The sequence below is a fragment of the Phaseolus vulgaris genome, chromosome 9 (assembly GCF_000499845.2).
Source record: "Phaseolus vulgaris cultivar G19833 chromosome 9, P. vulgaris v2.0, whole genome shotgun sequence".
NCBI lineage: Eukaryota > Viridiplantae > Streptophyta > Magnoliopsida > Fabales > Fabaceae > Phaseolus > Phaseolus vulgaris.
This window is the reverse complement of record NC_023751.2, coordinates 33,657,660-33,677,609: the sequence shown is the minus strand read 5'-3', so window position 1 is coordinate 33,677,609 and position 19,950 is coordinate 33,657,660. Positions and strand designations below refer to the sequence as shown.

Here is a 19,950-nt window from a genome sequence, read left to right as displayed (position 1 = left end):
CTCTTTGGGTCACCAATGGAGCCTCTAACAAAGTCATCTAACCACCGTCGAAGAAAAAAGAAAAAATTGTCATTTCTAAAAAAAAAAAGAAAATGAGGAAGAAGAAGTCGTGTGCAAAATTTTAAAGGGATTTTACATTGGATCCCTTATGGTTAAGTGTAAAATTCAAAGTTTACATCCGACATAAATTATGAATTTTACATTTTATCATAAAGGATCAAGGCATCTTGAAAGTGAATTGTATTTCATGAATATGATATCTATTTAATTTTATGTATGGAATACATGACAAAGGTAGACACGCGATACTCAAAATCTCGTGTTGAAGAGCGTGGAGGTTTGAGTCCTCTTCAAGGCATAATGTTGAGATCTCTTATTGAATTGGAATAAGTTCGACAACAAATTACGAAATCTTTATGACCTACTCTATCTAATGAATGGGTAATCTGTTTTGAAATTGTCCACACCCTCCCCTCTCCAAGGAGTATATGCTTCAACAAGAATTCACATAGGGGTAGATTGATACAATGTTTGAGATGAGTAAATAGATCCACGAACGAATGGATCATATCAAATTGAAAAATGGAAAGATTTGTAGAAGTTATACTTTTCGTCGTCACTTTGTGAAAAATCGTTAGGTATCAATATGTTAGATACATGTAACTCGATTGGTGAAATAATATCTCTCTTTCAAAAAAGCATGTTATTTTTACCATCGCAAAAAGAAAAGATTTTGTTGCGAATGAACAAGATGTTGAAGAATTGTCCATAGGTAAAATCATAATTATTTATACGAGCCTTTTCCACATTAAAAAATATATTTTGTTATAAATTTTTTTTTTTATAATAATAGAAGAAATGATATTTTGATTATTCAACCATTGAAGTTGTTTTGCTTTATAAAAACATAAATAAGTTGATTTTAATTAAAAAAATATCACTGCATAAGTTTTTCACCATTTTTTTATGCGACGTAAATGAGCTTATTACATAACTAATATTCACACTAATCACATCTCATATTATTTATTTACCTAAATCGTAAATCGTACTTAAGTAAATTATCACACACTAAAATATATTATTGTTTATTATCATAAAATTTACTTGCGTCTTGTCTTATCATAAACCACTTTGTGCATTAAGATATTGTTGTAAAAAAGTTGTTGTTAGTTGTATAATAGTTAGTGATGTTGTTATGGAAATTCTTTTTTGCTAATCTACATGTGCCGAACTCAATAAATGGATAAATGGAGTGGTGCAATGAATAAAGATTACGATCACTCTTTCTCTATTCTTGTACTATATAGGAAGGTAGCAGTCTCCTCAAGATAGTTTTTTTATTAATGCGTTGCACTTAATGTATTTACATAAATAAAGAGGGCTAATAAACAAGTCACACTTTAATGATAAAACAAAAATAAAAAATAAGGTTAATGATTGTTCTCGTTGAGATAAAGTTGGTCGAAATCTGGTGGACTTTGAGTGGTCTCTCTCCAAGTTCTAGTGATTCAACTTTCAAGGAACAAGGGAGACTCTACATTCAAAAAATACTCTGACGCTAAAGTTAGTAAAATCATCAAATTTTAAGTATATATTGAATATAGTATATAGTGAATACCCTTTGAGTGGTCATCCATTTATAAGTCTTTCTGAGTTTGGATCTTTGACACTAGTTTCTTCAAGTTTTAATGTGACATATCATAGTATCATATCATAAATCATGTATATGAATTGAAATATTCCATAATATAATTAAAGTATTTATGTAATATCGTAGGGATATTGTGCAAGTTTTTTTTTATGGACAAGAAAAGAATATATAAATGGGAGGTATTTCAAGGATACCTCAATCCTTATACAAGAGAACATACACCTTACTAAAACAAACCTCTAATCATGAGCAAACATACTCTTCCGTTGCTTACCTCATTTCTTTTGAACTCACCCAAAAGTTTTTGCCCTCGCACCTTTAACTACTTTTGTTTTTAATAGATTTCATACACACCAATGGTTACAGACACCAATCAGAGTAAAAAAAAAACATGTTATGCGTACCTTTGATGTGACCCATGACCAAATTTTCAATTGCGTCATCGTGAAGATTTCTTTGTGGTCTATGCATCCATTTTTAAAGATCTTCTTGTTCCTTTGTTTTGACACTTCGCCTATTACTGCTATACACACACGTCCAAATCTGATTGACGGTTTCGCTTTCCTTAATTAACCTGAACTGAGAGAAGCATTTTCGGATCTTGGTGAATCGTCGACGCCATACCCACCCACTCGTATCACTTAGACCAGACAAGTCAAGCTATCCAACATGTACCGAATAAATGTGACATTTCTGTCACTCTCTCCCCACACATAATATATTACGAAGTGGACTTTAAGGGATCTCCAACATAACGCAACCGGTATTTTGCAAGTAAATCGTTGGACTAAAAAATGTCACAATATTTACGCATTAATAAGATTAGTTCCCAAAATATTTATTAAGTTAATATTATTACAATAACTTAGTTATGTGAGGATTTATGATAGTTCCTAAAAATCAAGGAGATCCGCCCTAGGAGCCACCTGACGGGTCGGTGTATTCGGTCCACGACCGATCACAATGATCAACACATTTGTGCATATATTGAATTTATAAAGTTTTATTTTAAATTGAGAATGATAATCAGTATTACTAGAAAACCAGTTAAGAAATTAAAAATGATAAAGTTTTTTATTTGAATGCCTTAAACACGTTTTTTTATGACTTTCCAAAGTAGTCCTATATGATTTTCAATAGAAATTAATGTTCTTATTCAGTACTTTAACTGTTGTCTTTGAGATTCTTGCAAATTTCTAAGAAAAAAACTCAGTACTGAAATCGTCTTGCTGATTTTCTGGGGCATCAACTACATCAGCTATAGTGAGATTGATCTCGTTGTTGAAGAGCTTCTCCAAATTGTATGGCCCTACAGAGGAGCATGGTCCATTCCATAATGCCATGGCGAATTGCTGATGGATCTTCTCTGTTGGGTGAAAAGCATCCCACCATACATGATCACCAGCATTGTCACATAAGCTGAACTCTGTCACTTTCTTAGTGCCCCCACAGGTGAAGATGCCACCGTATGGTCCACTTCCACAGCAAGCATTAACTCCATCTTTGAAACCTTCCATAAAAAACAAAATTCAATTGGTAAGGAAGAGGGTGTTGTTAATATATGCAAGTTTTTGTTAATTGGTTGTAAATTATACATACCATAATTTGTGGGGTTATCTATTCTATCTTGAAGCCAATCATAGAAATTAGAGTTGGTGTACATGAACCCTTCATTGACTTGGTCAAGGCTTCTGAGAACATTACTCAAAGCATTATTATGTGCTAGAGCAAGAGCAGAAGCTGCCTCAAAACAACCATCTTTGTTGGTTCCAGGGTTTAGAGCTCTAAGAGCTGGCAAGCAACCCAAAGGAGACAAACTTAAGAACCCAAATTTTCTTGCTCCTTTCTCATATAGAATCTGTAATATGTAACAAAAAATAGATCAGCTTTTTCCTTATTAAGAAAGCTAATTAGGGTTTTATTTAGTTTATGCAATTCTGCAAGCAAATTAGGCTTACTTGGATGGCCTGTGTCAAATTTCCAATGACCATTCCAATATACTGCTCAGGATTGTAGCTTTCTTGCATTTTGGGGTTACCCAGATAACCACCCATGTAATCGTTGCTTCCTATGCTAATGAAATAAACTGCTTCTGATATCATTTCCTTAGCTTTCTTCTCTCCAAGCTTTTCTGATAACAAGTTCCTCACTTCTTCAAAGTGACTTAATTGTGTACTAAGATCAATCACCTATTCATGTAGCAACAACTTGTTTAATGATTTCATGTCACAAGTACTTCATGTAATAATGAATGACGTTAACATCTAAAATAACCGTTGTGTTAGCAATTTACCAGTCCATGATTGGTCTCAGAAAGAACACCGGCCCCACCAGAAGCAAAGTTGACACCGTTGCTATAATCAGCATTTGGTTGCAAAAATGGAGGAATTAGTGGAAGCTTAGTATATTCAGCTGCATCAGAACATGATAGAAGTTAATTTAGTACACACCAAGGACAAAGTACTATGATATTTTCTTCAAAAACAACACCAAAATCATTAACCAAAGTCGTGTCTCATGATCTCTATAGAGTCAACATTGAAGATATTAAAGCTTACCTATAAAATCTACAATGACACGACCATCTGAGAATCGTCCCGTTGGTTGATGAAAAAAACCGTTGAGTCCGTATGGTTTGTAATCTGCTTTGTTCTCTGGAACAGTATCTATGAAGTTGTTGTTGCCGGAATCTACAGTGGAGTCGCCAAATATGAAAAGGGCCTTAGTTGTGATTTCGTTTGTAACGCTCTGGGATGTGGTGAAACTCATTGAAGCTATGAACTGGATTAAGGTTATGCAAACAACAGAGAAACCCATAGGAAAATATTTCTTTGCCATCAATCTTCAAAACTTTTCAATTACTCACCCTTTGGCGTTCCATTTTGTGCTATGTTTATATAGCATACTATGCTTTCAACGGCGATGCAATCGATGCAGATTAGTATTAGTTTAGATAATTTTAATTTTAACTAAAATATACAGTGTAGTTGGACTCATTTCGTATCATTAACCCTTTGTAAATGGTGTTTGTGCTAGTGCAAAATAACACCAACAAGGACATCACGTATATGATTCATTAATAAAATACGATGATAATTTTAAAATTAATTTGAACATAGATGATGATTAATACGAAAATTGTTGTCTATTTGAACATATAAACGATGATTTTGACTTAATAACAGTCATATATAAGTCTGTTTAAAAGCCCCATACCTTGTGCGTCTCACTTGCACGTTCTCCTCTTTTGAGGCTATCTCTTGCTTCCTCCATTGTTTGCTACACCTCAAGATCATCAGTTTCCGTTTGAGGTTTAATACATTTATTTGTGTAGTATTTCTCCAATTGAAAAAAATTGTATAACAAATTAAAGTTTATTTGAAAATCAGTGGAGATTGTACTTATAATAACTGTATTGAATCTTGAATTATCCGGTTGAATAATTTGGGAAGAACATTAAATTTTGATTAGTTCAATAGTACATAATTGTTAATCTACATTTCTTATATTTTACGTAATTTTGATTCATTGCATTTTATTTTGATCTTCAAGTGCATATTTGATTGTGGACATTTTGGTGTTACCACTTTCATTTCATTTTTTTTTTATCAGCAATAAACCACTTTCATTTCATGCCACTATGGAAGACAACTTTTACCTAAAATCGTTGTTTATGTGAAAATTATAGAGCCGACTTAAGTCGTAGTCTATAATGTATATGTTTAAACAACAGTTCCATAGACGACGATTTTAAATATGTCGTTATACAGGTTGATTAATCGTCGTCTATGAGCCTTTTTATTGTAGTGTTGGATTTCAAAAAAAAAAAAAACTACATACAAACTCAACTTACTAGGAGAGTTTAATACAACTCTAAATTTTCTTTATAAAGCTAGTTAGAAAATAAATATAAATAGTTAGGATAATAACAATTAAAATTTTTCTAAATTTTTGCAAAACTTGTGCAAGGATATATTGTAAGGATGACAATATTAGTGTGTAACAGAGAATCTGTGATGAAAACTTGTTTTATATGTTAGGTATTCTTTGAGGACTCGCAAGAGTTTCACATAATAAACTAATTACAAAAATATTTTTATTTACTCGTGTAAACAAAATTACTTTTGGTTATTCTATGTATCTTCTTATGTCTTATGAGATTGAGACCATAAATATTCTTCTATAGTAATTAAGTCACTATCTACTTTTTTGGAGTGTTTTATATTTGTTACTCTTGGCTTACAAAGAAAGGTAAGTGTTTAGAGTTTTAAACATAAAGTTTTTCGCTCTTAAAGAAGGATATATAATCTAGACACTCCTTTCCTTTTTAATATGACTTCACACAATGAAGAATTTACAAGGATGAACTCTTTTTGTACTAGCATCTTATAGACGGTTAGTGAAATTTGAGAAAATCTATAATATTTTATTAAGGTTCTAATAAATTTTTGAAATTTAATTAATGTTAAAAAAAAGTATTAATTAAATTCATTTGCGAAGCTATATTCACCTCCTATAAATAATCTTAGTGAAAATAATTTTTTTATAGTAAAATAGTTTACTAGATTAATAGGAATAATTTGCTAACGTATGATTAATGAGAAGCCACGTCAAACCAAATTAATATTATTAATATAAAAATTAACAGACTAATTGCGTTAATTTAACATAAACACTTAAAAAACCAACATAAAAAATGAAGATGAGCGAATAAAATGATAGTATATTCTAGCCTTAATTTTATATACTCAACAAGCACACTTGACGTTCTTGTATAGAAGTTAATAGAAGCATTGATGTGTGTCTTTATTAACTTTTGTAACTAGAACAAATTCATATAAATTATGTGAGTATCTTACCATAGAAGCATTTTGCATGAATACGACAATTCTTCAATAATTTATTATTTAAGCCTACACATATGAGACAACTTAATTTGGACATATCATTGTAATTGTCAGCCAAAGGAACCTATGATGATTATTACAATGCAAATGCATATATGGCTTAGATTAATTCAAAATAGATAAAATTAATGACTTACAAAGTTATTCAAAACAAGTTGCATAATAATTATGTTGATGGAATCTTCAAATGTTTTACTAATTATTGTAGTTAAACTATTTCACTGATCACTGAAAATACACCATAATAATCTCACTCTGCTGAAGACTTAGATACATTACTTTATTTTATATACTTTAAAATAAATTAGAAAATCAACAAAAAAAACATAAAATAATGAATGGTTTATTTTCTGTATGTTTGATAATAATAAAAGGCATATTAGTATTTTTTTTTTTTGGAATAATCTATTGTGGGGTGTATGGATGAATTGTGAAAAATGTAAATTTATAATATATATATTGATAATTTTTTTCTTTTTGAAATAATATAAAATCAGTTAAAAATTATAATAATAAGAAAGTAATTGGCTGGTATAAAAAATCACTAAAAAAAATATGAAATAGAAACTAATTTTATAAAAAAATAATAATTAGTTTTTATAGTAACTAAATTAGAGACCATCTTAAAAACTAAAAAAAAATTGGTTTCTAAATTAGTTTCTATTATTGTTAAATGGTTTTTAAATTGGTATCTAATTAGCTACCAATGTTTTAACTACCAATTATTTAATTTTTAAATTTGGTAGAAAAACCTTGATTGTTAATTAGATAATTTAAAAATCATTTAACAATAATATAAACTAATTTAGAAATAAATAAAAAATTTAGTCTCTAAAATGGTTTTTAATTTAGTCGCTATAGTAACTCATTATTTTTTTTCTCTAAAAATTGATTTTTATTTCATGTTTTTCTTGCACTGAATATTTTCCTTTTAATATATTACAATAAAAGTTTCACAAATGACAAAACTATAGACATCTCATCTTCTATTAAAATTTATTATGCCACAACATTAGAATATTATTTCTTTTGATATTGCAAAGTGTAGTAAATAATTCTGAGTTGTAAATTCTCACAACAAGTAACGAAACATATATGGCTAAATACATTCGTTACCACTCTTGTTTTGGACTGGTATGTTGGAGTGGAGAGAAGAAACTTAATAATAATTTGTAATTAAAGTTATTTATTTTTATATAAATATGTAGTGAAAATTCATTTTAAATCATTCATCAAAATAAAATAAAAAACAATTAATGTTTATTTTGATTAATTCAAGTTATTCCATCTCACTTATTATTTATTATTAATTATATATTAGTTAACTAATAACAATTATTTAATTTACTATACAATTATTATTAAAATTAAAGATTAAACATTTCTTTATAAAAATTTCCATGTTTAAATCATTATACAACTTCATTAAAGATGAAACATTTAAAAATCATCTACTTTAGATTTTGATTATATAATAGATTAAAATATCAATGTACCTTTTGTATATCCGTTTAAATACTATGTATCCTTCACATTCATATTTTTTTATTCTGACACAATGCACCGATTATTTAATTGTGTATGTTTGAAATGGTGTTACCATAATAAAAGATGAGTTTTAGAAGAATTTGTTTGTCCTTTTTAGAAGAATTTGTTTTAATAAATGATAGTTGAATTGTGTTTTTAATTTTAACAAATACAACAACCATTTTTCAATCAACAAATTAAATTTCACTAGACATACTACTATTACAAAATACAAATGAGTATTATTTGGACCTCAACCACTTTTGATTAAAAATAGGTATTATTTGGAACATAACTACTATTGGCTAAGGTTGAATATTTTTTAGAACACAACCACTTTTAACTAAAACTAATTATTTTTTGGAGTGCAACCACTCTTGGCTAACACTGAGTATTATTTGAAACTCAATGAGTTTTGACTAAGACTAAGTATTTTGGAACACAACCATTCCTGACTAAAACCAAAAAGGTTTACAAAAAAAAGTTATCTTAAAGATCATAAGTTCCCTCACTAAAAAGAAACATAGTGTCTTACGATGTTATACAAGGGTTATCACTCTTGTAGATTGCTAATGAACACGAATAATGTTCTTTCTCACAACTACAATGTTTGGAAGCTCAAGGTCTTATTCACGCTCTTGTAGCATGATTTTCATTGTCTTCATTCGTTGTTCCTCCTTCTTCAAAAAGATCTTCTATATATAGATCTTGTAAAGAAAAAAGTTGGTACACATCTTTTGCAATAGTTGTGAGAGTCATCTTCTACTACTTCTTCTTCTTCTTACATTTTAGCATATTTTTGAGGTTTCAAGACGCATTAAATGTTCTTAACATAACATTGAATATGTGTGGCTTTTTTTGGTAGCACCTTTGGAGCATGACAAAACTTTATAGGTCAAGGTAGGTGACTTTTCTCTTCCTTTCGAGCAAAGCACAGGACCTAACACAATTGGCTGACTCCACACACTGTCATCTTACCCTTTCATATAAGTTGTTTGCATGAAGCAACTTTCATCACATTTTCAAGAGATATTTGATGTTAATAATGTGTTGTTACATCTTATTGAAAGAATGAAGAAACGTACATTTACTACAAGCATAAAACAAACACTAGTTAACATTTGACATGACAGTGAAAGGCTTCACACTTGCATTATCAGACGAAGTATACTTATCGTTTATTCATGCAAAATCTTATTTAACTAAGTATTCATGTTTGCATCTATTCAAACAAAAGTTTATCAAACAATGCATGTGCACAACACTTGCTTTTGTTAAACGAAACACATATTAAACAACACTTGCATCTATCCAACCATACAATTTGCATCTTATGGGCTAGATTGGATACTTTGCTTATGAGATTATTTGATAGGTAAGAAAATATCTTTTATACTTTGTTGTTTAAGTCCATAATCAAAACCAAACACAAAACCTGTTGAACTTGGATATAAAAGGTATCATTGTAAAAATTAAATTAACTTGTATAAGAGATATAAGTGGTTAAAATGACAAAAAATCTTAATATTTTATTGTTTTAGTTAAAAAAATTTAATTATTCAAATTTCATTTTATACAAATTATAATCTCTATAAAACGAAACCATTGTTTTCTGCATTTTTTTTAGATTTATGAGTTAATCGTTCATAAAGAGGAGAATAATAAGTACCAATTAATTTCTTTTAGAATAAATTTCTCTATCTTTCTTTTTCTTGAGTTGTTTGAGTGTGTTTTGATGAATCAAGATAAATAAAATAAATATTATTATAAGAACAATTATAGTAGAAAGTATAATGTGGAATGATTGTGAGGTGAGAGAAGGAATTATCATATTATGTAGTGAGTGAAAGACGTGAATTAACCAAATGCAAGAAAAAAATCTATCAAGATTATGTATACAAAATAGTAAGTGATTTTATGTGTTTTTCTCATCTTATTGATGTCTTTTATTATTTTTATTAATAGATTTATAAAAATAATATTAAAAATAATAATATCTTTTAAGTATCATCCAAACAAGTTATAAGTGAGGTAGAGAGTTTGGCTAATTTGTTGGTAAAAAGACAAAATATGTTTTTGTGACAAAATAGGATGGTAGTTGCCTATTAACAATAGAGAAAAAGAGAGTGAGACCCCTTATTTATGTAGTGTTGGTATGGTAGAAGAATTAGGAAAATACTAAATATTGCAAAATGTTATATTATTATTATTTTATATTCTGTTTTATTATTTTAAAATATGTATTTAATCTACCTAAGAAAATAGATTTTGTCGTTTTTAAAATTTTTCTAAATATTTTTATGACTTTCCTTCTAACTCTGATTTTTTTATTCTTAGAGAAAGATTAAAATAAGAGAAAATAGAATTTTTAATCTTTTAGAATTTTCAAAGTAAATTATAATTTTTTTTAGAAATGAAAATTAAAAAAATATTAGTGAAAACAAAATAAGTGAATTAATAAATTAAAAATATGAATTAAAACAAAATAAACAGTATATTTATTTTCCCACTGTCTTTTCCACTCATCTAAATAAATAAAAAATATAACCAACATATTAGTTTAATTCATTTTTTTCTCCATATTTTACTCATAATCCAAACAAACCAACCCTATTTTATCTATATTTATTTTTCAAAATTTTCAAATAAAATCATTTCATTAAACTTTATTTATCATTTAACAATTTTACAGGAAAAATAGCAATACATATATATGGTCATTATTTTTATACAATTTTATAAAAACAATAATAAAATTAAAAATTAAAAAACATCTTCTTCAACTAAACTAATCTGTGTTCGATTTTCCTCGCCAAGTTCTTCTTCGTTTTACCCTGTTCCTAATCGTCGTTTCCCTGAAAAACCCTAACCACAAAACGCTCCCAATTGAAATCCCATCTTTCATTTCAACGTTCCTCGATAGCACATTTCAAATTTCACGACCAATAGTTTCGATTGCTTCGCCAGCATGACTGCGTCCAACAAGAAAAACTACAAAGAGAAACCAATTCGCCGCAAGTAAGTGTTATCCATGCCAACACTTTTCGCAATCTTGTTTTTATTTTGATACAAACACATGTTAATTGGACAAAGGGTTACGTAATGTTTGGGTGTATTATCGTATTTATGCAGAGAAGAAAAACCGGAAGAACCGGAACTGCCAAAATACAGAGATCGAGCTAAAGAGCGAAGAGAAGATCAAAATCCTGATTATGAACAAACTGAACTTGGGTTTCATGCAGTTGCTCCACCTGGTACTGTGGATCTTCGGTAAAGTTTCGTTTAACCTTTTTCCCAATTTAAGCAGTCTCGAAAGGAGGATAACCAGCTGTTTTGTTTTTGTTTTTTCGGGATTGCTCAGTAATTATGTTATGGTGTTTTGTAGGTCATCTGATGCGCACAAGTTATCTATTGAGAAGAGCAAGTACCTTGGAGGTTTGTATTGTCTATTATTTGTTTTCTTCCTCGCTTTGAGGAACTATTAAGGTTTGAAGTCTCTTTTTGTTGTTGTGTAAAGATTGCTGATTGCTGTTGTAGATTTATTTCATGGAGGGTCTGGTATATAAGAGATTTATTTTGACTTTTGCTTACATTGAAACTTAAGCATAAGATGCATTGAAATTCAGGATTCAGTAACTTTCAACTGTCGAATTTATCCTGAATATAGACGAAGGCTAGTATAAATTTCGGTAGCTTAGACCTGATATCTTGTGAATAGGTTTACAAGGTGCTTCGAATTTAGAATTCCCTGTGCCACGTGCCTCCATATTGTTTTCCTTTTCTGATGTATGTTATTTTATTCTTGTATATGTTATGACTTTCTTGCATTATAAAGGAGTGTTTGTGTCTATTATTGAAGGCCTGATTGTGGAGTCATTGTATATGTGAATTATCTTTGCTTTAGCTAAAAAATTAAGCTTATATTGGAATGTTGTGCTAATAAATCTTGTTGGCTTTATTGATATTGGTTAGGCGATGTGGAGCACACTCATTTGGTCAAAGGTTTGGATTATGCTTTGCTGAACAAAGTAAGAAGTGAGATAGATAAGAAACCAGATGCTGGGGATGATGCTGATGGGAAATCCAGGTTAGTTAGAATCAGATTTTTCAGTAATAATCATTATAGGTTTATTGAGATTTAACATAGACTATAGATATCGTCAAGGTAGAGCATATATTCTTTGACAATCCTCACCTCATGAGCTAGTGTTTGAGGTTGTGGTAGGCCTAGCCCAAATTTTGAGAGGATTTTACTGCCATGGATTAAAGCATTTTTGTATTTCCCTAAATTTTTCTCATGAATTATGCTTTTAATATATGGTAGTATTTTCTGCAGGTCAGCAAAGGAAGATCAACAAGTGTCAATTCGCACCGCAACTGCTAAGGTTCTTTCGCTGATCTGTATAGAATTGGAACTGGATATTACTTTAGCTATTTAAGTTTTGATATCCTAGCTACTAATTTATGAATTATTGGAGCCCATTGGTAGTGATGCCTTTAAGATTTGTTTCAGTCAGTTTATCAATGGATCGTCAAGCCTCAAACAATCAGTAAGACAAATGAGATGTTCCTCCCTGGTCGAATGACATTTATTTATAACATGGTGAGCATTTCCATTTTGTTAACAATGTTTCTGTTTTTGAAAGTTCATTTCGTTGGTGCTATTGTTTGCTTATACTCTTATATTATCCTAGAATTGGTGTGGGTGTGTCTAAGAGCATGTCAGTGTGCTTTACTTGCGTCCTAAAAAAGGAATGTTCGGCAGTCCACTAATTTAATGACCTGGAATGCCTTTATCCCGTATGTCTGTGTATAACTTATATGCTATGCGAGATATGAGAGAAGTGAATATTGAGTGTTGGATTTGTATGAACAGTCAAGACTTGAAATTAAACCATGAAGACATTTTATTACAATAGCATACTGTGGTTGTATTACAAATTTGATAGTCAGGTGCCCATGTTTTTCCAGTATTGTAGATTAGCCAATTTAAAATCATCATGATCATAAATCATGCGATGTTGTTGACCTGTGGCCAGTACTACGTGTTGGATCTGTCTTTATTTTGATATGAATATGCATTAAGAATGTAATACCTGAACATGATAATGCCTGTAGTAACAACTAAGGAAGGGACCTGAGTTCTTCAGTCCACCCAAGGGACTATACTAAAATTAGGGTGATTATTTGTTTGCAAGTTCTGGGTTAAAACTCATGTCTTTTTACTGGTTGATCCAATCCTTGTAGAAGATTATTCTTTTAATTCTCCGTAAACAATTTTCTGACAAATTCTTATTTTTAATCTGGTAGGAGGGTGGATACCATCATGATATTCCAACAACCTTGCATCGTAGTAAAGCTGACTGTCCAGTGCCAGAGGTTTATGATCTTGCTGATTCAGTTTTGACATGTGCTCTTTTGCATCAGACTTCTAGTCTATACATGAACTTTGCTAATTTAACTTTGCTCTTATGTTGCACAGGAAATGGTTACAGTTAATGTTGATGGATCTGTTCTAGATCGAATTGCTAAAATAATGTCATATCTTCGTCTTGGTTCTTCTGGGAAGATCCTAAAGAAGAAAAAGAAGGAAAAAGATGCAAAAGGTAATACTGCACTGACAGATAATTTGGAAGTCTTGGTTATTATCTTCTAGATGCGAGTTCATATTGGTTTAATGCATTTTTCTTTAAATTAATGCTTTTGTAAGTCAGGGTGCGTTTCTATATTTTTTTTATTTAACGTGTTGATTAGACTTAAACTGTAAATTTGTTTGAGTTTGAGTAGCATAGGTCAGTGGGTGGGGGCATTCCTCCCTTGTTTGTTCTCAATGCTAAAAAGACTATGCACAAAACCGTTACTTTGCATGGAGAAATCAATAGATAATTCAAAATGTCCATCAAGGCATCAACTGCATAGAATAATGAAAATGCCAGAGAAGGAAAAGAAAAAAGCATCAGAATAACACCTGAAAATGCCAGACAAATTTTATATGATATAGATGACCAGGAAGATGATGGATGGAACATTCACCGTATCCTTTGTTGCATGATCTTTTAAAATAAAAATTAAAAAGTTCATACTGATTAATGCATGCAATTTTCTTTAAATCAATGCTTTTGTAAGTTAGGGTGCGTTTCTATATTTTTGTTATTTAATGTGTTGATTTTGTTCACTGATTTTGTTCACAACCATTGTTTATACATGTGCATACTATGATTTAGGTTAGAGTTAAACTGTAGATTTATTTTGAGTTTGAGTAGCATAGGTCAGTGGGTGGGGGCGTTCCTCCCTTGTTTGTTCTCAATGCTAAAAAGACTATGCACAAAACCTTTTGCTTTGCATGGAGAAATCAATATATAATTCAAAACGTCCATCAAGGCATCAACTGCATAAGAATAATGAAAAGGCCACTGAGAAGGAAAAGAAAAAAGCATCAGAACAAAACCTGAAAAGGACAGACAAATTTTATATGATATAGATGACCAGGAAGAGGATGGATGGAAACATTCACTGTATCCTTTCTTGCGTGATCTTTTAAAAATAAAAATTAACAGGTTCCTGGAACTCCTTTTTTTATATGCAGGGAAGATTTTGTCTGTTGGTAATGGATATGACAAAGAGGATAAGCCATCGAAGATTGAAGGTGGAGCAAAATATCAAGCTGAAAAAGAAATACTCCCACCTCCTCCACCTCCCATAAAGAAAAATCCTCTTCATTCAAGAGAGAAACAAGGCCCAGCTGTTGCTAGAGCAGAAGATGATGACATTTTTCTAGGTGATGGTGTTGAGTATGATATACCTGGTAAGGACTTGAGCCAAAGTCCTGTCTCCGAGGACATGGAAGAGTCTCCTAGGAACAAAGAAAAACCTTCATATTTCGGAGAACCTACTTATGGTCCTGTCCCACCTTCAATGCTTCCTCAAGGGTGGCAAGAAACTGTAAGTTAGTGCTGTGTATGAGTAGTTTTGAATTGTGGGTATGCTTGGCGAAATGATTGGAAACGAATTTCTTTCTGTTTCATCATTACTTAAAATTTTATATAGACTTTGAACTATTAAGAAAATTTATGTTATTGATGCTTCCTCATTTAGTTTTGTTCCGCTTGAATTGTTTGATGGTGTATTTTGTTTCTATCTCTGATTTCACTTTGTGGTGCAGAATGGATATGATGTAATGCAAACACAAGCCTTGGCTGGCGGTTACCAAGGAGAGTGGCAAGAATACCAGTATGCAGAACAACTGGCTTACCCTGATCAATATCTTCAGCCAAATATGCAGACTTATGATGTGCAAGCAGGTATAAATCTTCCACAAGATCCTCGTTTTATGACACAAGAAGAGAAGGACCGAGGTTTAGGATCAGTGTTTAAGCGAGATGACCAGAGACTTCAACAGCTGAGGGAGAAAGATGCCCGTGAAAAAGATCCCAACTTCATCTCGGAGAGTTACTCTGAATGTTACCCAGGATATCAAGAATATAACCGTGAGATAGTGGACAGTGATGATGAAGACGACTTGTCCAAAATGGATATGGGTGGAAGGGTAAGTAACATCTGGTTCACTAGTATTGAATGCATTTCTTTTATATAGTGGTGTACAACATACCACAATGACTATTATATACTATTTTTTGTCTAAAAATAAACTACTTAGGAAAAAATGATAAATTTGCTTGTCTTGGTTGGGTTATATCGTTGCCCACTTAGAAAATGAGTAAACTGGTGAAAATTTACAATATTGAAATGTGTGTTTTCAACAGGCAAAGGGTCGCCTTCATAGATGGGACTTTGAAACTGAAGAGGAATGGGCAACTTACAATGAGCAGAAGGAAGCAATGCCAAAAGCTGCATTCCAGTTCGGTGTGAAGATGCAAGATGGCCGGAAGACTCGAAAGCAAAACAAGGACCAGAAGCTCAATAATGATTTGCACAAGATCAATAAGATACTTGCCAGAAAGAAGATGGAAAAGGACACAAATGGAGAAGGGGGCCACCATTATGATGATGAACCGACACCTGGAAAGAAGCTTCGGATATGAGTTGTAGTCACCATAGTGTAATGTTCATAGAATGAGATGAGAATTCCGTTTATATCTTAAGATGATGTATTAGTATGATCATTTTTTCTCCCTTTAATAGAAACTTTATTCATGTTTTCTATGAAAATAAATAGCACTAAGATCAACCCAATGTGTTAAATGATGATATAAGCTAGTGTTTGTGGAAAACGACAGAACCTTGAAATCTTTATCGGAGGCTTGGTAGGTTGACTTTGAGTATTTACGTGCAGGACTTTTTATTATGTTAATTTTATCGGACCAAATGATCTTGTAAAAAGAGAAAACTAATAATCTTGTATACAAGACTAAATATTAGATAATTTTGAAAAGTTTTGGAGAAAGGTTGATCTGATAGCACACAAACTCTTCATTATAGAGACAAACTGAAACCGAGTTTTCATGGATGATAACATCTTGATGGTTGAAAAATGATTCAAAATATTTTCACAAATGTTAAACAACCAAGAAGTGATACAAGACTAATACACGAGACAATGTAGTACTAAGTCTTTAGACTAGTTTATCCAAACATTAAATACGTTTAAATCTACTTTATAGATTCTAAAGGATCTCACCACTGATTAATAAGGATGGTATCATCCAATCAAAATCCATATTTTTTATAAAAAAATTATTCACCAATTAATAATCATCAATCGAAGTCTTTTATTCAAACGTGTAAATTTATATATTATGATAATTATTAAAACAAATTTTATGTGAGAACAATAGAAACATCGTTAAATAAGTTAAAGTTATTGAATATTGATAATATCATTGAGAATTCCTATAATAAACTTCTTAATATAGGCAACATCATCTGTAATCTAATAACATTGTTAGTAAATATAACTATTTTTATTTTTATTTTTTTCTGATTATGATTATGATGTTATAACATACAACTACATTATCACATTGTTGACTCAACCCCTATAATTACATCTTTCATATGTTTAATAAGAAATTTTCATCCTTTATTTCACCACTTCCATCTATTAACTTAAAACAGTATTGTTTTACTCTTAGTAATAACATAAAATTGATAAAAGGTATTATTTGAAGATCTATCTACACAACAAACATTGATATACTCTTAATGATAACCATGATTTTTTTTTGTAAGCAACGAATCTTTTAATTTATTGTATGTTAATGGTACATATCAAGTAAGATTAAAAGAATTGACCGTGTAGAAAAAATGTAATTATGTAATAAGAACTTGTTACTAAATGAAATAATATTTTTGAATAATAAAAAAGCCTAACAATACCACAATTAAGAGTGTTTTGAAATGAAGCAAATGAGCTCTAGAAGAAGGTATTGAGTAGAACTTATAAGCGTTTTTTCTATATATTTTCAAGGCCGTTGTGAATAGATGTGTGAGGGAATCATCTATTGTATAACTTATAAATGAATGAATTTTTATTGAACTATAATTTGTAAATCCTAAATAAAAATTAATTTTCGGAATTAAACAACCATTCATCATAATTATTTTTAAATCAGTTTCAATTGATTATATCATTCACATTTAACCAATAATGATAATAGAGTGACATTTAAATTGATTATCAAATATGAAGCAGACAACAATAGAGTTGAAATTGAAGCTTTGGAATTAAAGTTATTAAGATTGAATGAAAAGTCACATTTTAATTTTCAAAAACGTTTTTTTCTCTCTCATTTTCTTATTTATTTATTTAATAAAATAAATTTGTTGGTATCACTTCTGACACGTTAAATAAGATTTTGATTTTAATTCCTTAAATATAATCGATTATGGGAGCATATAAGCAATTATGTTGATGTGTCTACGTGAGTTTCATACTAATTCTATACACATACTTTAAAGTGTCATGCATAACTACCATTAAGTAACTGATATTTCTCTCTCTAAAAATCACAAAAAATAATAATTTTAATCTTGATAAAATTAACTTTGATTTTGTCCTAATAAAATATTATATTTGTATTATAATATATTCAATACAAATAAAATATAATATCTATAATCCAATAGTATTATTGATTGGGGTAAACATAATTATGGTTGTAACATTGTTTTTATTTGTATGAAATGATTTATGCAAATCCACTTCCAACCTAGTCAACACTCAATTGTGGTGCAATGACGCTTTATTATCTACTTAGCAATCCACTCATGAAGTTATTAGATGTTTGGCAAAAAAGTAAAAACACTTTTCAAATTTTCAAAACTAAAAAAGTTCAAAAATAAATAAAGGGAAACCCAAAAGATAAGACTTACTAATGTCTGGGTTGAATGTGATTTTGTCTTTGTTTGTGTTGCGTTTACTGCTAAGACTAATGTTTCGTGGATGTCTTAAATACTGTGGGAAAAACAGGTTTAAAGTTACTAATATTTGTTGTGAAGGAAATGATTGTGTTGAGATAAGTTGGCTAATTTAGGATTTATTCATAGAGAATCATTTCATTGGTATATAAACTTCCATTCTTAGAATTCTTTATGAATAAGTATAGTCTACCTATGTATCATTTTTGTTAACATATGAGTTTTGGTCTAATCCTCCCATATTTTGCATTTTCTTTCTTGTTTTTTTAATAATATTTTTTCATGTGATGGTAGATGATTGTTATTGTTGAAGTGTCAACTTAGCTGAGATGTCAAGTTGCATAGTAATGCATAACATCAAAACTTTTATAAAAAAAAATCAAAATTAGAAAAAAAATATAACATTTTAATTTTTAAATAAAATAAAATATATTTTATCAAATTTAATTTCATGTCCTTGAATTGTTTTACCTATTTTATTCCATGTTTAGGTTAAAGTTTAACAAAAATCAATTGTACACCAATTAAATCAATTATCATTTAGAGTTATTCTTATTTATGTAACAGATCGATTATAGATGGAGTATATAATTCACAGTATTGATTAATTTTAAAATTAAATGGAAGTATATAAATTTCCTTTATTTTTATTTATTTAAAGGAAATAGTGTTTTCCTTTACCCTTTTTTTTATAAGTGGATATTGGTTTAGAGAATGTTTTAAAATTTACGGATCCACTACATAATTATATATAAAAAAATGTACATTTGAGATAAGGATAAATATTTATTTTGATATGTATAATATTTAATACTACATTGAAGAGTGAAAATTTATGAATAGGAAAGGAAAATGTTTCCCAACCCTAGAATTATTAATTAGCCAAATAGGCAATATCTTTTAGGTTTATTTATCTTTATTTACCCACTTGTTGTTTCCCTTTACTATAGTGTTGTTTATGATTGGTGTCTAGTGAAGTTCCTCTGCATTAAAATATTATTTGGCAACTCCAACCTAACTTGTTTCTCAGTGGGCTTTTGTTAAAGTAAGACAAACGTTGCCCCTTTTTTCTATCAAACTCTTTTCTTTTTTCATTCAATAATTGGATGCATCAATAAGGAGTAATAATGGACAACTTAACATGTTCACACTTCATTCAACTATGAGTCCATGTCAACATTGTGAAATAACAATAAAGACAAATGTTTTGAAGGAAAAACATAATAATATTTCTTTTTTGTTTAGAGAGACTCAGAAGTATCTTTCTTTTTTTGTATACTTTTATTAGTTAGATAAAATTATCATAAAAATACCTATATTCAATTAATAAAAAAATATTTTTTTTCTCTTGTATAAAGGTTGTGAGTCTTTTTTATAAGTTGAACAAATTATCTCCTCGATTGTGATCTTCTTTACTCTTTCATATTTATCTCTTAGTTTTGTACCTCGATTCTTGGATGAAAATGTACCTATAAAATGTTCTAG

General features: G+C 29.9%; 2 protein-coding genes across 2 annotated transcripts; one reads left to right on the top strand and one right to left on the bottom strand.

The window, feature by feature from the left end:
- Window positions 1-2,756: 2,756 nt before the first annotated feature.
- LOC137821692 (GDSL esterase/lipase 5-like) lies at window positions 2,757-4,519 on the bottom strand. Its single transcript, XM_068626401.1, has 5 exons — window positions 4,213-4,519; window positions 3,948-4,066; window positions 3,613-3,843; window positions 3,254-3,512; window positions 2,757-3,164 (listed from the first exon to the last, which is right to left on the bottom strand). The coding sequence occupies exons 1-5, from the start codon at window positions 4,490-4,492 to the stop codon at window positions 2,851-2,853; spliced, it is 1,203 nt and encodes a 400-aa protein (XP_068482502.1). The 5' UTR covers window positions 4,493-4,519; the 3' UTR covers window positions 2,757-2,850.
- A 6,307-nt stretch (window positions 4,520-10,826) lies between these two features.
- LOC137820675 (suppressor of mec-8 and unc-52 protein homolog 2) lies at window positions 10,827-16,276 on the top strand. The gene is made up of 11 exons (XM_068624859.1): window positions 10,827-11,106; window positions 11,221-11,358; window positions 11,474-11,523; window positions 12,061-12,175; window positions 12,425-12,473; window positions 12,602-12,691; window positions 13,399-13,467; window positions 13,571-13,694; window positions 14,675-15,030; window positions 15,251-15,634; window positions 15,852-16,276. Exons 1-11 carry the CDS (start codon window positions 11,057-11,059, stop codon window positions 16,128-16,130), a joined length of 1,704 nt encoding a protein of 567 aa, XP_068480960.1. The 5' UTR covers window positions 10,827-11,056; the 3' UTR covers window positions 16,131-16,276.
- The last annotated feature ends 3,674 nt before the right edge of the window (window positions 16,277-19,950 follow it).